We start from the raw sequence: 18,100 nt of genomic DNA, 5'->3' as shown, positions 1-18,100 counted from the left end.
ATTATCGTTTTTCTTTTACACGACGATATCGAAGGTGAATGAAAAAGAGTTTTAAAGGGTAAACTTCCGCGCTTCTGTGATCCTATATTTATTAACCGGAAATTGCTATCTTCGGAGTTGAAGCGGTTTAAACTTTTCCTAATTTTAATATAGTTTAATCGAGTTTTAAAATATATTACGTGATAGGTGTGTTTATTTCTGGAAAAAAAATATAATATATATATATATACATATATTGTTACTAATAGTATGTTGAAAACTCTAAATCGATTTTAAAGCTACTTCGAGTTCATTGTTTAAAGTAAATTGGATTTTTATAGGGAAAAAAAAGTATTACGCGAATATTAATCAACTTTTACGTAAATTGTTCTTTTATACGAATAAACTAAAAATAACAAGTAATCAAAAACCTCCAAACTACTAAATGAAGATTAATAAAAACAACATAGGAAGAAAAAAATTAACAATAATTAATCTTTCTTTCTTTGCTTGCATTGCAAAGACAAAGATACAAAGATATAAATATAAATTCGCAAACGTTTATCAATTCCTTTCCTAACTTTTCACCAATAAATGCATCAAAATCTCGACTTGTACAAACAGATACACGGATCAACACCGTACTTTCGCTGATAGATAAAAAAATTCCAGTGTTATCACGCGCTCGAACGCAACAGATTCCCCTCCCTTAATTGTCTTATTTCACGGGTCGAAGACGGCCCGTAAAAAAACGTCCAAGAACTGGCGAGAAGCGTGAAGGGACGGATGAACTCTGGCAAGAGGATCTTTCAATCTACGGCGGTCGTAGAAAGAGGCAAGAGTAGGAAGTCGAGTTGCCCCTCGGTCCGCTTTAAAATTCAAATTTACAACTTCTGCTTAAACGTCTCTTAGATAACCGAGATGGCTTCGTCGTCTTCCCTTGAAACTCGCCGGTTTCCTCCCCCTAAGGATGAATCTCGTCCGACGCGTAGAAAAACGATCCTCGAGTTTCTGTGGAGGGTTGGGGCGGCGAGGAAGAGTTCGAGGAAGAATACCATGAATCCATATACGTAGACCCGAGTGTAGAAGTTCGAATCGTGACGTACGATAAATAAGCGAATTAAGTAAAGGGGGATTATTAGGGGATTCTGAATGCGAGGCAATTTTCGACGTTCGAAATTGCGTTACGATCGAGATTCAACTTTATTGGTGGACTCAAGATTGCTAGACTAACGAGGAGCATCGATTACCGGCAAGAAATTGAGCGTATGTCGAGCTGGAGAACTCGCGGTGAGAAGGTTCAAGGGTTAATTCGTGCGCTCGAGTGTGAAAACGATCGCCTAGAATACCGATCGATTCTAATTATATCGTCGACTATTCCAAATCGATTCCACTTCTCAGGAGTTAAACTTTCATCTCTTAAATTGAAGGAAATATTTCGTCGTGTCTATTGGATATATAAAGGTGTGCTGAAAGATACAAGGGAAAGGGATACAGGATTTTGTGAAATTATTTGTTTTGAGAATATATAAATTATATTATTTGTGTACGTTATTTTTTACTTGCTATTATATATTCGTAGATTTTTCAGTAGTATAATTTAAATTTTGATAACATCAAGATTTGTTTATTACTATTTCTATAATGGATTTATTATCAGTATATAATTTGACGCAATAATATTGTATAACGGAGATCAATGTATAACATTTTATGAAAAATTCCTTTTCTTTCCTATTTTCGATGCTTACAATCTTATAGTCAATACAAGAGAGAGGGATCTACTACTACTTTTTCAGTACTTTTACAGTAGTATAATTAAATCTTGAGAATATCTAGGATTTATTATTATTTCTATAATGGATTTTTTGTATAATTTGATGCAATAATATTGTATAACGGAGATTAATGTATAACATTTTATGAAAAATTCCCACATTTCTTATTTTCAATGCTTACAATCTTATAGTCAATACAAGAGAGAGGGATCTACTATTACTTTTTCAATAGTATAATTTAAATCTTGACAACATCTAGGATTTATTTATTTTATATATTACTATTTCTATAATGGATTTTTTATTAGTATATAATTTGACGCAATAATATTACAATTTTATAATCAATACAAGAGAGAGAGATCTACTACTACTTTTTCAGTAGTATTTAAATCTTTCAGTAGTAATTTAAATCTTGACAACATATAAGATTTATTTATTTATTACTATTCTATAATGAATTTTTTATTAGTATATAACTTGATATATACTAATTTGATGCAATAATATTGTATAACGGAGATTAATGTATAACATTTTATGAAAAATTCCCACATTTCTTATTTTCAATGCTTACAATCTTATAGTCAATACAAGAGAGAGGGATCTACTACTACTTTTTCAGTAGTATAATTTAAATCTTGACAACATCTAAGATTTATTTATTTATTATTATTTCTATAATGGATTTTTTATATAATTTGACACAATAATATTGTATAACAAGAGATCAATGTATAACATTTTATGAAAAACTTTTACATCTTTCCTATTTTCCTTATAATCTTATAATCAATACATATATATAATCAATACAAGAGAAAAGAATACAGAAGAACTTTGTGAAATTATTTGTTTCGAGAACACAAATATTTATATTTATATATGTTATTTTTTACTCGTTATTATGTAATTGTAAATTTTTCAAGAGTATAATTTAATCTTGATAACATCTAAGATTTATTTATTTATTACTATTTCTATAATGAATTTTTTATATAACTTGACAATAATATTGTATAACGGATATCAATGAAAAATTCCTACATCTTTCCTATTTTCGATGCTTATAATCTTTGCCATAAAAAAACAAAATATCTATTTACAAACAACAATAAACCGCATCAAACTTACCACGACGCAACAACAAGTAGCCTATAAAATATCATCGAACAAAATCGTGGGACGAAAGACAAAGGCGAAATCCTCGAGTGCGGGGCGAATCTGCATATCGAGCCCATAACCTTTATCCCGCCGGTCAATAAATTATCAGGAGCGAACAGGAGGCGAGGAGTACGAGAGGAGCGATTCAACAGGCAGCCTTGTTGCCTGAAACGAAAGAAGCGAGGAGAAAGGAAGCGACGAAGCTTGGACCGGTAGAGAAAATTAATCCAATCGGGGAGGGGGCGTGGAAAAATCAATTCCTATGATAAATCTTGCATCGAATCGTAAATAACGGGGTGGGCCTTTTGCAACTGGTCCAGGCGACAAAGAAATATGACGGTTAACCTGGTGCTTATTTATCGAGAGGGACGGTTGGTTTCCTTGCCCATCGTTCCCTGGAAATTCATCGACTCCTTTTTACATTTCCACCCGCTCAACCGTCCACCCCTTTCCCCTGTTCATCCATCTATCTCGAGCGGAACCGGTAGGAGTACGAATCGGCTCCGCTTCCGCCCGTTTTCACGTCGTCCGCTCGTAAACTTTTTACTGCGATTCGCCGGGATATAATATGCCCGGAACAATCTGGAGACGAGACACTCCACTCTTCCTTTTTATATCTCGATCGTTTGTTTCCCTTTTCTCCGCCCAACGACGACGACGACGACGACGACGACGACGGCTTCTTTATTCCTCTCCTCCTCCTCGCCGAAATTTCGAATTACGAGACATCCGCGGATCGCACTACGACGACCGTGTGTATGGAAAGTGTGGTTGGAGTATTGATTTCGGGGAACGTCCAGGTGCGTGGGAGGGGCAACGAGGCGAACCACCGATAGCGTTATTTATGATTCCGTGGCGGCGCTGTATTTATCACTTTTCAACGGGCCATCGATCCTTCGATTTTTCGTACGTACCCGCGATTCTATTCACGCCCGGATTCGCGCACTCAATCTTGTGTTTCTGACATTCTGCTTTCTCCCGTTTACCAGGGGATCGGCTGTTCCGACTGTTTCTCGTATAGACTGAGAACTCTGAAGAAATTTTACTGGTAAGCAGCAGTAAAGCAGGTCGGGGGGAAATCTGGATAGAATCCTAGGTTTGGGTTGGGACGTGTTTCTCGATCAGTTTCTATTTTCGATTCCGGGAACGTATCGAAGGAGAGGTAAAGGAGACGGGTGGTGGAAATGAAGTAATCGATGAAGTTTTATCTTTTATTTTCATCCTATATATATATATTTGTAATGTATAGATCGTGGACGAAAAGTGAGTGAGATGATTCAAAATTTTATTACAATTACTGTCTCTTTTGTTTTTTATTAAGCTTTATGTGTATCCTCTTTTTGGAGATTTTTAAATGCTCATATTAAATTGTAAAAAATGCTTTATTTTTTTCGTAAAATCTAGTGAAAATTTGGTATTCAAATTCTAAAAAAAGAAATTTTAAAAAAAGATTCAAATGCGAGACTTTTTAGTCTTGTTAAATAATTCAGAATTAATTAATTTAATTTACAAATAATTTATATACGATAAAGATACATAAAAAATAAAATTTAAATGATAATGATATGACTTTAATTAAATTTAATCGATAATTATTATTTACTGCTAATAATAATAACATGCTAGTAGTAATAATTATAATTAGTAAATGTTTAATCTTCAGTTATACATGTGATATTTAATACAAAATAAAATGCTATAAAATGATATGAATATATAAAAATAATATTATTCATTCTTTTATATAATTAAACAAAAATTTAATGAAAATCAAATTTATGAATTATAATATTTAATATTTTATGACATAATATATTCTGTAATATTAATTTCTTTTAAATTATACAAAACAGGTAATAGTTCAATTTACAGCAAACAAAAAAAGAAATAATGAAAATTTCTATTCAATTCAATAGAACTCCATTCACTTGAATTTATTGTAAGAGACTTTTAGTTGCAGCTAGATCAACTGAACTCCTCTCAATTGAATTTTCTAAACGTGAATTTCTGTTATTTAAATGAGAATTGTAAGTAATATGGAGAATAAGTGAAGTTTTATTGCATGAACTCCAATTACATGAACTGTTTGTTCCCGGATAGATTCAAATAAACGAAGTTCTATGGTATTCCGGAATTACAAGAGTTTGTGCCACAACGTAACTGAAGTTTGAATATGGTCCGCTTAAAACAGATAAAGAGAAGTGATAAAACAGAAATGAAACTATTTATGAAAATCTTAAAAATCAACAATAATATATAACAATTATAATGATATAAAATTTCTAAAATATAAATGATAATCAGAGTGAATGAGATTAAATATTTTGAACAGATGCACATTAAAAAATATTCGAGATAAAAAAATATGTACGTAAAGTTTGCAGTACAGCAAAATTAAATAAAATCCAGACCAAAGATTCATAAAAAAAAAGAAAGAAAAACAGTCGATAATAAAGTCGAGTTAAAATATTTACAATTCATCTGTTATTAAACTTATCAAAATTCGATATATATTTCTGTCTATTCTTTTGTGTATATTGTCTCGTAAAGAATGATTTATTAACTCGAAGCAAACATATGGAAAATCACAATAATATAAGTTCAATCGATGAAAAATAGATATAATATAATTTTACGTTGTTTTAATCTATTTAACTCATATTCATCGATTTATTATTATTATTATTATTACCCATTTTAAATAAAATAATGTATAAAAAGAGTGAAAATGAAAAAAATAAAAAAAAGAGCACGATGTAAGTTATAAAAATATATATTTAATGAATTTTCATAAAGAAATCTTAACAAAAATTCATAAAAATCTAATAAATTTTATTCGTTGTCTAAACTGTATTATATATACAATATATATCTTCTTCTATTAGTTTCAACTTTTACCAACTACGGCGCAACAATCAATTTTAGAATGCACTAATGAAAAGTGTATCCGAATAAGTGCAAATTCTTGGTACTTTACCGAGGTTATTTATTTTCAATCGTCAATAATGGAAAAAAGAAACAAGAACGTGTAAATTGAGAGCATGAAAAATTTACATAATCGTCAATACATTAAACTAGAGAATATCAATTTATAAAATTTTCAAAATACTTATATATATATATATATATCCTCGATCCTTAGTTTCTTAAAATTTTTTAAATCTTTATTATTATTTTCACTCGATCCTTATTTATATTTCAAATTAAAAATGAAGGCAGAATGAAGGCTTCTTAATTAAAATATAGAAAATGTATGTTTCATCGGTTTAAGCTGATGTAATATTGACATTCGAATAATCGTATTCCGCGATGTTTCAAACAGAAGCAAGAAGTGTTTTAGGATGCTCGTTACCTTAATGAGTGTCGAGCTCTGAACAAGTAACGCTAATCGGTAACGGAGTTTCTCGTTATCGTTCGTTTTCCGGGGAACTAGATCGTTATGGCGGCTAACTAATTTAACTCGTTCACTAGGTCACTTGTTCGCAAGAAAAACTGGGAAGGGAGCGGGCGCATGGATTTTTCCCCACGATTTTTCCTTTTGTTTCCGCTTTTTTAAAAGTCCGCTTTCTATCGATACAAAACGGAACAGCGAGTGTAATTGAAAGCTTAAAAGCGGTACGAAATTAAACGGTGCAACTAAATGTGAATTTATTGTGTTCGAATTTTTGCTCCCGATAGACGATTATATACTTGTAATCCAAAGGTTCAAAGCAATTTGATCATTTTCTGCTTTGTGTTGCGATTTAAAATTATATTTAATTCAACACAAAGGGTTATTCTCGTTTGGAAATTCTAAAAATTGTTAAATTTGCATGATTTGATGCTTCACGAGAAATAATGGAGTGTTGAAAATGTAGAATGAAAATTTTATTATATTAAAAGTCCTTAATGTGGGTAAAGTAGCCTTTTTCCCTGTGGTATTATGGTAGAGAAAATTCATATTATTTTTTAAATTTATTCACTTTTAAACACTAGGGATGGATAATATGTACTATTCGAAATTTTGTATAAAATTACAAGGAATATGTATGTAAACGATTATTATTTTATCTTAATTTATTTTAATCATTTTTCTTTTGCAAAACATAATTTCTTCATTATAAAATAATATATATTTTCGATATTAGATAGATTACACTCATCTATATACGATAATACGAAAATAATATTTTATTATTGAATTATTTGTTGTATAGAAAGCAAATTCTTTATATTTATATTTATCAAATATATTCATATTTTCTTCAAATCGTTGAACAGTTAAATGCAATTGTGAACATCTGTGGAAATATAAAGTAAGTCAATCTGCATATATTGTGCGCGTATTCCAAACACGTATCACGATAACATCTCTGCAACGACCTTTGTGTAGCAACGTCTTCATCATAATTCAGTTCTGTTGCTTTACCTCTCAATGCGCAAATTAATTATTGTGCAGTGTTGATATTTACATGCAACGACAAGAGAATTATAACATCGTAAATATGTTATTCAGAAATGTTCAAATGAATTATTTTCAAGCGCAATTTAACTTTTAAAAAAAATTCTCTTTTAAAGACATTTTTGCTCGTATTTTAATAATAATAAAAATATGATAATATACATATTCAGTTTAATTAGAATAACACAATACATTATTAACATGTTACAATACAAACAATAACGTTATAAAGAACGTTGAATATAAATTTCATCAATTAAATTTGGTGAAATATACTTTCACATTATATATCAATGTGACTTTTATCTGTTCTCAGAAATCAAAAGCCATCTTAAGACTCGTACAATGGGCAATGTGCAAAAGGTTGTAAACGACCAACTGAAAGCAGTTTCAGTTAGAAGCATTTTAGCACTGTCACTAGAAACAATATCACCCCTAATGTACAGTTTCTCAAAAGATTTCAAAGAAGCTTTATATATATAATTTTCAAAAGGAAGATATTTTTATAACAATCTCTAAAAATTACTTTTTAAATACATCATTATAGAATTACAATAATATCCATGCGATTGCAAAAAATATAAAGGATTTCATTTAACATTTAGCTTTCTAAATACATCCAAATATTATTAAAATCACAAAATAACTTAAAAAAAATGTTCAAGTAATTTAACCATGAGAAAGAAACTCTATCAAAAAGACAGATATTAAACACAAGTTTTCTTCGATTTCGATGAATAAAATTGTACAACCCTGTTATCCTTCACGAAAAAACGATCGATAACCAGTTTAACGAAGATATTATCTTTGACAACGCGGCTTCATCGACCGTTGCATAAATGGAAGACGAGTCGAAGGGGGGTTCGTCGAGGCGAATCGTCACGTAACTGAAGAACCATATCGAATGAAATTTGCAATGGAAATTTAATCTGCCTCGGTTTGTACCGAAGAGTACCGGGCTGCTGTTCCTTCTTAACGTCCCGCGAAATTTTCGAAACGGAAAATAACACCGAAGGTTTCGAATAGAAATTATCCTTGCTCGAACACACCTATTTACGATCCCTGTGAACGCATGCAGAGGTAAACCTCGAGTGGTTCACAAGAATATTTTATTTAAACCGCGAAAAAGATCGATTTTTATCCATATATAATGTGTCTCAGATTTATCTCGAAATAATGTAAATAAGAAAAATTATACGAAAAAAAAAAAGCGTTGTCCTTATTTCTCCATGTGATTTATTATTTGTATTCAAATTAAACTTGTATTTCTTTATATCGAATAATAACTTGTCTGAAATATTTTTTTTTCGTATCATTCATATTTTAGTCATGATAAACCGGACACACTGTACGTGTACGGGAAACGAGAAAACTTTCACGCATATTGTGATCCAGAAAGGTAATCAATTTCATCGAAACAAGAAGTGATACAACCTGTGCACAGATTTTGACAAATGAAGAGGATCCTGCCGGTGAAGTTTTTCGAAATCGAACGATGGATCCAATATCCGGAAGCATAATTTATTCGAATATCAAATTAATCCTATGGCTGGTGCAACTCGTTCGATGAAAAATTCATAAGAGTTTCTCGCAATTAAGGGCACCCGTTCCCCCTAAATTTTCTAAATTTCATTCTTCTCCAAAGAAGTTGGAGAAGAAGAGGAGGGGAGGGGAGAAAGGAAAAAGGAAACAAGTCTGATCGAATTTGCATCGCGTTAGGAATATCAAGCACGGTTGCACGACGTCAGATGGCAACACGGGGGTCGAGTGGCCTGGCATGTAAACCATTTAATAGAGCAATGCGTCATTCGCTGTGATTATGCAAAATTGGCCATCTCGGAATTGAAAAAAGTCAGGGGGGAAAAAAATACATCGTGAGGATGAAAGATGAACTTTTATTTTCACGCGCAGCGAGCTTCCTTTGCTTTATCTTTTTTTCGTTCTCTTATTTTTATAAATCTCGATGTTCCTCCGACTAAGTCAAATCCGTTTTGTACGAGCAGGGAAATGAAATAAAAGTTACGACCGAGTACGACTCTTTGAGTCAAACGTTCTCTTTACAGTTTTATTCCACGCATCCCCCTCCTCATCCCTTCTACACCAGAAGAGGATTGTTCTTTGGCAGAAAAGATTTACGAAGAAACACAATTTCTTGATAGATTCATTCGATGGAATTGATTCGATTCCGTGTGCACGCTCGTGGAAATAATATTTTTGTTTATGAAAATGTTCTTGTACAATTTCTGCTGAGAGCAGTATTCATTATCTAACGACTTATAAATGTAATTTTCAATTTTGAAAAAATAATATATATATATAGTTAATTATTTTGAGGCGATCGAATATCGTTGTTTAGATCTAAGATTTAGAATAAATCTATGGCACATATAAGATATTTTAATCGTTGAGTTAAAATTTGAAGGATTTTAAAAAAATAATGTTTAAGAGAGTTGTAGAAAGAAGATAATGGAAGGATATTTATTACAAATAAACGAAATTAAATTAAATATTCTCAAATTAACAATTTCAATTCTTCAATCGTACGAAATTTATAAATATAACGATGTATATTTGCAGATGTAATATCTCTCGATATACACCAAACTTAATTCAATTACTCCAGCTTCTCTGTTGCCTATTTTCTCGTCATTAAAAAAAAAAAAAGAAAAAAGCGAAGGAAAAGAAGAAGAAAAAAAATGATTCCATCGCTTAAACGTCTGAACTTTCATCAGTGAACAAAATAATAATAACGGTATTATTTGCATTTTATATTGGCTAAAGTGGGAACGAAAATATCTCCACTCTCCAAACGCTCTCTAAACGTTTCCTCTCGAGGCGATTTCCGTGGCATCCGGTTTCATTTCGCGGTTTCGTTTTGCCTTGAACGTCATAAGGGCCCACTCGTGCGCAGCCAATTCAGTTAATTTCATTTCCAAAAAAAAAGAAAAAAAAAAGACGATTTTGCGCCGCTTGCCTTTCTGCTTCGTGACTTCCTGCCTGCTCGACTTATTCGTCTCTTCTATATCATCCTTTTACCAACCCATTTCTTTCCCCTCCATTGTCGCCTAGGTATTGTTCGGAGAAATTCCTCTCGAGGTATCTTTTCGTCGAGATGATCGCGCTTCCGCGAGGTGGACAAACGTTTGGTGAAAGAAAGAGCCCGCAAAATGGAATGAAATTCCCTAGAGTAATTTCTTTTCTTTTCTTTTTTTTTTTTTTTTTTTGATACGATTTCTTTTTACAATACCCAAACTCTCCTCTCTTTTCATAATTATATAAAAATATATTTTTAGTAAGGTTAAAGTAAAGTTTGGTAAAGTAAAAAGAACGTTATATATTTAAAGTCAGATGAAAATGAAGAAAGGCAAGAGACAATAAAAATTTCCTGGAGTAAATATAATAAATCTTCAATATCTTTTCAATATCTGTTATTATAAATTCTCTAATAAAAAATGTGATAAAGAAATAAATATATAGATATACTCAAATATATAAATGTTAAAAATCTTTACAGAATTATATAAATAATTATTATAATTATTTACATCAGAAATGTATATAATAACTGTACGTATATATATAATTCATAATGTAAAATCGTGGTTCGTAGAATCATTGAGAATTCGCGTTATAGACTCTATGCAAATCGAAAAACCGGTTTTAGAATTGAATGAGAGTGACTAGTCCGTTGGATGTCGTAATTCTGTCCTGGACTCGAGAAATTTTAGGGAAGGGAGAATTCTGTCTTGAATGTCATTCACTTGCAAGGAAGTTAGGAAAGTTATCGAAGTACGTTACTGCTTAGAAATTAGGGATTGGTTGAGTTAAGAGAAGATGGATGTACTTTTCTCTAATAGTGATTATAAAGGAAATGGATGCACAAACTTTACATTAGTTCATAGATTTTAACGTATTCTATTCAATGAAATTAAAATGATCTCAAATGGAAACTGGTATCTCTAACTAATGAAACTCGATTACTTTTCCTTTATACATTTAAATAATATTATTATTTGTATAACTTTTTTCATTATTAAATTATTATTTTTTATTAATTCATAAAATCAAAAGAATTTCAAATTGGAGATGTTCAATAACTGATACATCATTGCGTAGCCTTGTGTGTGTATTTATCTTATTATACTTTTTATTTGAAATATATTCATGCAAACTGATATATTCTCTGAAACAAATGAGTATAACTTCATTTTTTTTTATACATAATTAAATGGTTTTCTTTTTGAGAGAAGTTCGCTTTTTTGGTATCCAAGAAATTTTCTTCAGACAATTTTTAAATAAGCTATTAAAAGCTATTAATTTTTACAGCTCTTATCGAATTGAATAAAAAATTTATTTAATAATATTTGTTTAGCATTTATCATTTAAATAGGAAGAGAAATGAGATAAGAGATAAGAACTTCATTTTAAAACTCGATGATAAAATGTACTAGGAAGACTAATGGAAAACTTTGGATTTAAACATCAAATAATTACTTTGTAAGATGACTTAAAGTAATTGCGTAATAACACATTATTAAAAAAAATAATACGAATATATTAGATATTCTGCTAAATATTATAAATATCTAAAATTCTACGTATACATTCAATTTATCCTCCATTATATAATCCATCCTGAATCATTGATATTAATTGAGTATTTCATCATTTTTATCTGTCTTATTGTGATATTTAGGTGCATACACATCGGTTTAAAACTTTATATAGATTAACATTTCTACAACATTACATTAAACACATTTATATCCATACAAATAATACATTAATTACATCGATTAAATCTTCTCTTCTTTTGTCCATCTTTTACTAATCACCTTTTCCCAAATATCTAAACTAATAGAAACATTTTAATTATTCTCGATTGCACAACTCGTTTAACAATGATTAAATAATTCAATTTATATTCATGTAGAATATAATATCAAATCTTCTCTCCTTTTGTTCTTTTCCTAATCACCTTTTCCCAAATATCTAAACATAGTAATAAAAATAACGAGTCAAACTAATAGAAACATTTTAATTATTCTCGATTGCACAACTCCTTTAACAATGATATAACTCAATTTATATTCATGTAGAATAATAATACGTTCCATCTCATGCTGCTACATTATGAATGGATCTTTAGGTCGGCCATGTTAGTGATTTGTCGTATCGAGGTTTCTCACTCCGTCTGTCTCCTTTCCCCACGAGCTCAGTTTTATCGGTGTGTACAAGCCAGCTTATAATACCATTTTCAACAGCGTTCTCCGCCAGTCCGCTGCAACGACGATCCAAAGCAACAACTCCCCGCGTAATTGCAAGCGATGTGCGAGCGATCGGAGAAAGACTTGTTGGATCCTTTGATCAACAAAATAGTGGCGAATCTTGGCAAAGATTTCGATGACGTGCGCTACGAGATATCCGTGCCAAAAGATTCCTTCTTCATCTCGAATCTGTACTACCTCAACATAAACTCGAATGCCAAGGACACGGATAAAAGGAGAACGGTGAACGTTGTCTTGAAGAAACCATCCGTTATATCCGACGTGCGTGACGTAATGAGAATGAACGAGCAATTCCACAACGAGATACTGTTCTACCAAAGATACGCGAAACACCACGAAGAATTTCCTCGATGCGTGCTCGCCGAGGAGAAACCGCCGTCCGACTCGGCGATCGTTCTCGAGAACGTGGTCGCCCAGCGTGGATACGATATCTGCAAATGGAAATACGACGTGCCTCTCGAATACACGATGGCCGCGTTTCGAGAGATCGCGAGATTCCACGCCAAAGCTTACGTGGCGAAGGAGAGGCGCCGCGAACAATTCTTCGATTTCGTGAACGATCTCCAAGAGGTCAGGTATTACGAGGGATCGATCTTGAAAGTTGTTTACGACGGAACGGCGAGCAGATCGGTGGAATATCTTCGCGGGAGGGGATACGATCCGCGATTCTGTGACAAACTCGAGGATAAATTGAGGAGCACGTACGATAATCTGATTATGAAATACGTCGAACCCGAGGAACCTCTCGCCACCCTTTGCCACGGTGACTTCACTATGAACAATACGTTGTTCAAGAACGAAAACGGTGAAATTAAATGTATGTTCATCGATTTCGCGTTGACTAGGTACGGATCGCCGGTCTTGGATTTGTCCACGTTTCTCTGTCTCCATTGTGCGAGGGAGGTGGACAAGGGCATGCTTGATAAAGTTTTGAAGGTGTATCACGATTCCTTGACTCGTTGTCTCGAGGAAAACGGCGTGGACAGTGAGAAATATTCGTACGAGGCTTTGCGAGAGGATTACAGGAGGAAGGGTCTGTTTGGATTTTTCATCGCCACGTTTTTCTTGGCCACAGTGATGGGTCTGAGTGACGGTGGTCCGGAAAAATTGTTCGAGATGGATATACAGGATTGGGGACCGGCATTGCGTGAACAAGGTGGTGACGAATGTTCGGAAATTATGGCGAATATGTTGTTGAGATTGAAAGAATTTGGATGTTTGGACCATTTGCTTGACGATTGATTTTTAATGCTCCTTCGTTGATTTTTAAAGTATTCTTGTTATTGTTTTTTTCTTTAAAGTATTTTATACATTTTCTTTTAAAGTTCTTTTCAATCTCAATATTTTCCAAGTCCATATTTTAAATTAACGATAATAAATAAAAAAAAGAATTTGCGTTTTATTATTTGAAAATGAAAATGCGAAATTTTAAAATGATAATGAAAAGAGAAACGTGGAAGTAAATCAAAAAAGTCGATACAAATAAACGAATCTTTGTACGTATTTGAGCGTGATCGTTTCGTTATCTTTCTTATCATTTGTTTAAAGACACACTGTTTTAAAGATATATCTTTGTAACCTAATTGGAAACACTGGCGTGTAATTAACGTATTAATTACATACATGCACATACAAGCATCTGACAATCATCGTTTTTATTACTTCTATTACGTAGTGTGACGTGTTTTTTTTATTTCTCATCAAAAACATAGAAATAATAAATACGCGTAAAAGATTTTATAAAGAATTTTTCTAAACGTTCTTCTATTGATTAAAGACGTATGCTCATCGATTTCTATTCAATATCGATCATGAAAGCCAAAGACCAAATATTGTCTGAATGTGATAATATAATCTTACAAATACTTATAATACTTAAAATTAGTAAACATATAAGTAATACATTAAGACAGAAACGATGCGTAGTTGAAAATATTTTTCTATTCTCATAAGCTATACAATATCTCATATTTAAGCACTATTTTATAAGAATTAATATTATTTATTTACAATTTTTAAATTTAATTAAAAAATCGTGATTTTAATGATAGTTTATATTTATGTAAAACTTAATGAATTATAGTGCAATTTTGTTGTCAATAAAAAATTTCTTTGTCGAAATTAAATCCCGAAATTTTTTCACTTAAATATAATATTGTCTAACAATTTTTATTATATTATATTATTATTATATTATTATATTATATTATTATATTATTTTATTATATTATTTTATAATATCAATGCACTTACGAATAATCCATCGAAACTTAAATGCTAAATGTTTTAATAATAATTAAATATATTCAATGATTCAGAATTTTTTCAAAAATTTTTACTTATTGAAAAGCTCGAACATGAATAACCACTATCCATAATTTGAGTAATACCAAAATAAAAAAATGAAAACTTACAGAGCAAAAAATAAACAAATTAAAAATATATACATTAATTTGTCAAAAAATTAATTTTATAAATATAATTCGATCAGATGACTCTCCATCTTCTCGTAAAATATTACACGTACATTTCCACAAAATGGTAATCCTTTCCTTTATTGGTCGAATGATTTGCGTAAAATCTCGAAAATCTTGTTGGAGAGGGAAGAGAAGAAATGGATCAATTGTTACAACATTTCCATAACGAAACCGTATCGAGAAATTTGTCGTAGATATCTCTTGTTTTCGTAAGGACACAAGAAGAAGTAACAAGCCACGTAAAAGGATGACTCGAAACACGCGTGTGTACATATATACAATATATACCGCCGTCATCGTACATATCCAACGAAATAAAGCTCACCGGGCACTGGGACGATGCGCAAAATTATTCTTTCACCTATATATATATATATATATATATATATATATATGCTATCTGCATATCTGCCTTTCAAATAGAGGCACTCCGCGACGCGCGGAAAAACTTTGTCATTTCCATATATTTCGCCCACCACTGACATCCCCCGTCTCCCGGGAAATTCACTTACGTTCTAACCTGAATTTTAAGCCTGTTAAATTCTGCTGCTGGTTTCGCGTGTCTTCGCGGCCGGAACAGGAAGCGAAGGGGGGAGGGGGGAAGATGGAGGAACTCAAGGGAAGACTTGGACGAGTTTGTATGCTTTCATCCGATGGGGGATGGCAGAGGAGGAGAAGGGTGTGTATAGAGTGGATCAACTGATTAGGGCGTTGTAAATTGGAAATTTGAACTTTTGTGAAAAGAATTCAGGATGGCGGAGGAATTCGATTCGGAGAGTTGTGAAGAGAGAATTTGATAGAGGGGATTGTGGGTAGGTTGGAATTTGGGCACACTTTTGTGAAGAAAAGAATATTAGAATTGAATTGTAAAAGAGTTTGGATTGGGAATTGAGAGATTTGGGGTCAGGAGTTTAGTGATATTTTTTTTTTTTTTTTAATGTCTTCATTGTGCTTGAAAATTATGGATTCTTCTTTCTACAAAATTATAAGATTAATTACTAATTATTTTTTGGAAGATTTGGAAGTTTTTGAAGATCGAAGATAATACAGCACTTCTATTTTTGAGAAATTATTAATTATTTATATTAATTATTTAATTTATTTGCAATATAGAATTTGAAAGGCAAATTATATATATATATAAGTATAACTTATTTATATTTAGGTGGTTTTAAATACCTATTTTTGTGTGTGTCTAAAATAAAATTTGATTGATTAGTAATGATCACTGGATATGAATTTAATCTGTATCTATATTAAAATAGCGATAAATATTCAAATATTTACCTAACACCTGTATTTTCATTTATTTTATCTATTATTTATTTTTCTTGTCCAAATTAATATGAGTAAATAAAAATAAATATATTACATTTTATCAATATTTAATAATCAGTTAAAGAATATTAATATTAAAATGAAAAATATATATTATATCATTAAATAAAAATATATACAAGTTAATCTAATTAAATATAGTATAGAAAAAATAATTTGATATTCTGATCTAAAATCTAAATCATTAATTAAAAATTAAAAGATTGCATTATAAAAGATTATTAAAATTAATTAATAATTATTTTATATTATTAAAGTCTTTCAAAAACCTTTCATAAATTCTTAGTAATGAAATCATAAATATATATACATTATTAATTATACATTAACATTAACATATTAACATTAACATATTATATATTAACAAAACATTTTTTAAAAATATTTTGCAATATTTTTAGTTTTGTTTTGCATATTTAATCTTGATATTTCATGGATTTGAATAAAGTAAAATAAAAATTCATTAGAAAAAAAAAATATTACATCAAATAATATATTAATTATTAAATATTACTTAATGATTATAGTATTGTATTTAATTTTTCATATGATAAGGAATGCTAAATGTATGATAAAAATGCTTTATTATTTCAGATAAAACTTTGAAAAAATTATTTTTTTGCATTGCGTAATATGTTTATATATTCAATTTATTTCAAAATCTTACATAAGTATAATCTTTTATAGTATAAATATCTTACATAAATATCTGGATTTATATTCTTTTGATTTAAGCTATGTTTCCTATTTTTATTAACAATATTATAAATTTTTTTTTTATTAGATTTGAATCTACGTATTATATTTTATTATATAAAATAACTTTTATTAATTAAACTGCCACCAGGTCTGTGCCATAATTTTTCGTGATTCATGCTTTTAAGCTTCTTTCCAAATTTCTATTTTTTCATTCCTATTTTGTTTTATTATTTCTCTAGTTTTATTTATATTTTGTCTGCAAAATTCCACTTAGATCTGGTCGTTAGTTAACCAGACCCAGGTAAATCTCTTCGTTTTTTCTTTTTTATGACCCCTTTTCGCTAACTCCAACTTACTCTATATGTCTGTTTTTTCCTCTTCTCTGGATTTTCTTTTTCTCTCTTTTATATCTCTTATCTTTATCTTTATCTTGTTTGATATTTTTAAAAACACTTGTTTTTCTGTCGCGTTACAATCTTCATTGTTATTATTGCTATAAGTGCATTTGTTTATTTGATGAATAAAATATACATTTTAATTACAGAATACAATACAGGATATTAATGTATTCGTGCAATATCTTTGAATGATTAATTCTAGAAGAAACAAATAAATATTGAATTGACAAAATGAAATCTAGATGATAAAATGAGATATCTTCAGTCATCTAGTTTTGTCTCTACTTTACTTCATTTAACACAAACTTATTCATAAATTACTCATAATTCAATAAATAAGTTTATGATATATAAAAATACCATACAAATATTTAATTTTTATTATATTATATTTTGATTTATCTATTGTAGTATGAAAATTTCTTTATTCTACATAACATGTAAGACTGAATTCTAAATATTGAACTCCATTCTTTTATTTTTATATTCAGCTACATTTTATATTAAAATTCTAATATTTAAATATATAATTTCATCT

General features: G+C 30.5%; 2 protein-coding genes across 5 annotated transcripts in view; one reads left to right on the top strand and one right to left on the bottom strand.

Moving 5' to 3' along the window:
* LOC122715420 (lachesin-like) overlaps nucleotides 1-18,100 on the bottom strand; it is a 480,792-nt gene that overhangs the window by 203,954 nt on the left and 258,738 nt on the right. The window lies entirely within an intron of this gene.
* LOC122715419 lies at nucleotides 12,624-14,776 on the top strand. Its single transcript, XM_043937599.1, has one exon. The coding sequence runs from the start codon at nucleotides 12,690-12,692 to the stop codon at nucleotides 13,890-13,892; it is 1,203 nt and encodes a 400-aa protein (XP_043793534.1). The 5' UTR covers nucleotides 12,624-12,689; the 3' UTR covers nucleotides 13,893-14,776.

This window comes from Apis laboriosa, unplaced genomic scaffold, assembly GCF_014066325.1.
Source record: "Apis laboriosa isolate Shangri-la unplaced genomic scaffold, ASM1406632v1 scaffold35_cov144, whole genome shotgun sequence".
Lineage (NCBI taxonomy): Eukaryota > Metazoa > Arthropoda > Insecta > Hymenoptera > Apidae > Apis > Apis laboriosa.
The sequence above is the reverse complement of the archived record's forward strand: the minus strand, read 5'-3'. Positions and strand labels throughout refer to the sequence as shown.